The sequence below is a fragment of the Chiloscyllium plagiosum genome, chromosome 7, assembly GCF_004010195.1.
Source record: "Chiloscyllium plagiosum isolate BGI_BamShark_2017 chromosome 7, ASM401019v2, whole genome shotgun sequence".
In the NCBI taxonomy this organism is placed as follows: Eukaryota; Metazoa; Chordata; class Chondrichthyes; order Orectolobiformes; family Hemiscylliidae; genus Chiloscyllium; species Chiloscyllium plagiosum.
In genome coordinates, this window is record NC_057716.1 from 107345190 (window position 1) to 107349059 (window position 3870).

General features: G+C 40.1%; 1 protein-coding gene across 1 annotated transcript in view; it reads left to right on the forward strand.

Moving 5' to 3' along the window:
• LOC122552050 (keratin, type I cytoskeletal 18-like) overlaps positions 1–3532 on the forward strand; it is a 14777-nt gene extending 11245 nt beyond the window's left edge. The window contains exons 6-8 of the mRNA XM_043694604.1: positions 484–698; positions 1241–1290; positions 2683–3532. Of these exons, the coding sequence (XP_043550539.1) occupies positions 484–698; positions 1241–1290; positions 2683–2780 (363 nt within the window). The 3' untranslated portion in view covers positions 2781–3532. The remainder of the gene's footprint in view (positions 1–483; positions 699–1240; positions 1291–2682) is intronic.
• The last annotated feature ends 338 nt before the right edge of the window (positions 3533–3870 follow it).

Here is a 3870-nt window from a genome sequence, read left to right on the forward strand (position 1 = left end):
ATTCCATGAGATCTAACCTTGCTGATCAGTCTCCCATGGGGAACCTTGTTGAATGCCTTACTGAAGTCCATATAGATCACATTTACTGCTCTGCCCTCATCAATCTTCCTTGTTACTTCTTTCAAAAAACTCAATCAAGTTTATCAGACATGATTTCCCACGCACAAAGCCATGTTGACTATCCCTAATCAGTCCTTGCCTTTCCAAATACATGTACATCCTGTCCCTCAGGATTCCCTCCAACAACTTGCCCACCACCGACGTCAGGCTCACTGGTCCCGGGCTTGTCCTTACCACCCTTCTTAAACAGTGGCACCATGTTAGCCAACCTCCAGTCTTCCGGCACCTCACCTGTGACTATCAATGATTCAAATATCTCCGCAAGAGGCCCTATATCTCCTTATTTGGCTCAGTGTGTTTGATAATGCTTATAGAAGTACATTTTACAAAGCAAATGTTGTTAAATCATTCTCCTGTCATCAGATCAGTTCCCTGGAGGACACTCTGGAGGACACTGATCAGCGACTGGCTGCAGAGCTACAATCCCTGAACCAGACCATCCAGCAGCTGGAGGAGCAGCTCGCTGATTGCCATAACAGACTGAAAGCTCAGAACCTGGAGTACCAGAACCTCCTCAACACCAAGATGAAACTGCAAGCTGAGATCGAAACTTATCGTCGCCTCCTGGATGCTGAAGGGTAAAATAACCTCACTCCAGAACTACAGCACAATGTTAGATACAGAGTAAAGCTTTCTCTACACTGTCCCCCATCAAACCCTTGGGACAGGGACAGCACGGAGTTAGATACAGAGTAAAACTCCCTCTACACTGTCCCCATCAAACACTCCCAGGACAGGGCAGCACGGGGTTAGATACAGAATAAAGCTCCCTCTACACTCTCCCCATCAAACACTCCTAGGACAGGGATAGCACGGAGTTAGATACAGAGTAAAACTCCTTCTACACTGTCCCCATCAAACACTCCCAGGACAGGTGTGGCATCTGGACTTTTGCTGGAAAACCATGTGGTGGACATGATGGTTTCTGGGACACATAGGATTATGGGTATAATTACTGCCATTATTGTCTGATTTGTTCCAGGTATTGATGAGTCAGACAGTCTTAGATGTGAATTTTTGTCCAGGTTGGTAGGTCAAATGATGAAGCCTCATACACCGAGTAAGTGACTCAAGCCAGCTGTCTCCATGTACTGTGCTCAAATATGTTTCTGTTTTCCAGACACAGTCAAACAGATCACTCAAGAAAACTTCCTGATTCAAGCACTGGAGGTGAGTTGGTGACTGTTCTGCTCAGAGCATCTGGTGTGCCTAACAGGCTCTATCACATGATAGAGGGTCTCAACATACTACTGAACTGTCAGAGACATCACAGGCAGCAATGATCATGCACAATAATGATACTTCACTGGAAGTGGGGCCAATGAGGTCTGGAGGGAAAACTTGCATGAGGACGTTCATCTGTCTAGGCCAACTGAAATAGCTCAACAGTGCTCCACTTCGAATCAACTACTTAACCCAGACTCTCCTGTGTATGGTATCAAATCCAGTACATTTCAGCCATTGACATATTTTTAGATAGAAGAAACCCTGAAAGAAACGCATTGGGAGGGCTCCAATAGACCTAATATCAGTTATTAAAGGGTAGTAGGAAAATACAGGGACTTAAAATCAACACATTACCAGGACCCGATGATTTCCACCAAATATGTGTAAAATACATGGGTGAGTAAATTGCAGGCAAACATTTCTGAATTTTCCAAATCTCTCTCGATTCTGAAATGATGCCCTTGGATTAAAGATTTGAAGATGTCCCTCCATTATTGAAGAAGGAGGACAGGGACTGGGTAATGACAGATCAGTCAATCCTTCATCAATAGTGGGCAGGTTTCATGGAACTTGACTGGCATAATGTGATTAACCTCTGGGACCAGTGTTCATGATTAATCAAAGTTAATTTAGGTTTATGCATTGTCTGCCAAATCTAGTTGAACGTTTGGAGTGCACTAGCATGGTGGACAGGACTATCTCTCTGGATGCTCTCTGTGGGAACTTCCAGAAGTTTGCATACAATAAGTTACTTTCAAAATGAAAACCCACGGAACTCGGATTGATATGAGTCAGTAACTGGTGAGGAGAGAAAAGGTAACGATGGTTGTGATACGTAATGTCTCCTAAGGGTCTGTACTGGAGCCTTAGCTTTTCACCACGTACATTATTAACTTGGTTGAGAGCAAAGATAATTTAAATCTAAGCTTACACAAAGTTAAGAAGTACAGAAATTTGTTTATGTGGAAAATGGACATGGCAGGTGAGGTGAGCACTTCAAACAATAACTGATCAAAGACAATGTAGAGTGATGTGAGGTCATCCACTTTAAATCTGTGAAGAATACTGGAAATTATTAGATGTTGTGGTGGGTTGGAGATGGGGGTATGTGTAGATATCTAAAAGCTAGTGCATAGGTACACTAGCATATTTATTATTATTTATTTTTGTATGCTGAGTGTTCACCCTCATACATTCCCAAATACTCACAATGTACTCTCACAGGTTTGTTACTTACTGTGTGTTCTCACATATTCCTGTGTACTCCTTCATATTCACGTGACTCTGTGTATTCACATACAATACCATGTACTCACTAATCTCCTTCTATTGCAGACAGGAAAGCCACTAAGAAAGTCATCATAATTTCCCAGCAGGTCGTAGATGGGAGAGTGGTTTCGGAGCAACAGGAATCTGAAGAAATTCTGAATTAAAAATCTTCCTCATGTGGAGAAAGTTTCAGAAAAGCTTTCAAATCCATTTCAAGCAAATAATCCACAGTAAAAGGGAATGCCTGGTGATTCTAGGGATATTACTCTGATCTTGTTTCTTTCAGGTGATCTGCTGGTGGGTGGGGTGAAGGCTGCTGATTGGCTATATTCACATGTTGCATGCTATATCTGTGTGAAAGGAGCAATGTGCTTAGATAAAGAGCCAGTTATTGTTTCTATTAAAGACACATGAATGTGTTGGCTGTAGAGGTTCCCTCACAGCATTATTATGGCAGTTGTCTGATGAATTGGGTTAACATTTGGTGTAGTGTCATGCTTTCTTGCATGGCTGCCAAGTCCTCCCATCTTTTTCTGCATGAACACTGTACACTCCCATATATTCACTATTGCTCCAAAGCATTCAGTGTAAACAATATCTTTCCAGTGTACTCCTATTATGTATTCACTTAATACTATATAGTCATCATGTATGCCAATGTATTAACTCATATCATTATGTATTGATTGCAAATTTCTGCTTTCATTTTCAAATTGATGGGGAGCCAACAACATATCTTCCAATGTGCTCTGTATAATCTCCCATGGTTTTCCACAGAGGTTTAAAAACTATTCTTTCTGATGAAAATAGCAATTCCCTAATTATAGCAATATGCAGAGTGCAATGATGGGATCTGATTTGATTGTATCTGTTTTCTATATTTCTGCTCTAATAAAAGATTTGAGTTTATAACTTGCTTCTATTGTAAAGACTGGGTATTGTTACACAGTATTTTGTTATGGACTAGGCCAAACCACTCAAAACATTCCTTTTTTTATATAGATATTTTTATTGAAAATTTAACATGTTTTTACAAGTTCACAAATAAAAAAAACCCCGAGTATAAACATTGATATACAATTAAATCTTAAATAAATAATAGCCAAAATCTACCAAACAAAAGAGATACTGAAAAGAAAAAAAAGACAAAACTCAACTACTAATCTAACCTACAACTAACTAGAGTGTATGATTAAATCTCTTACATTATTCAAGAAAAGAAAAAACGACAAATAACACAGAAATTGAGTAGTA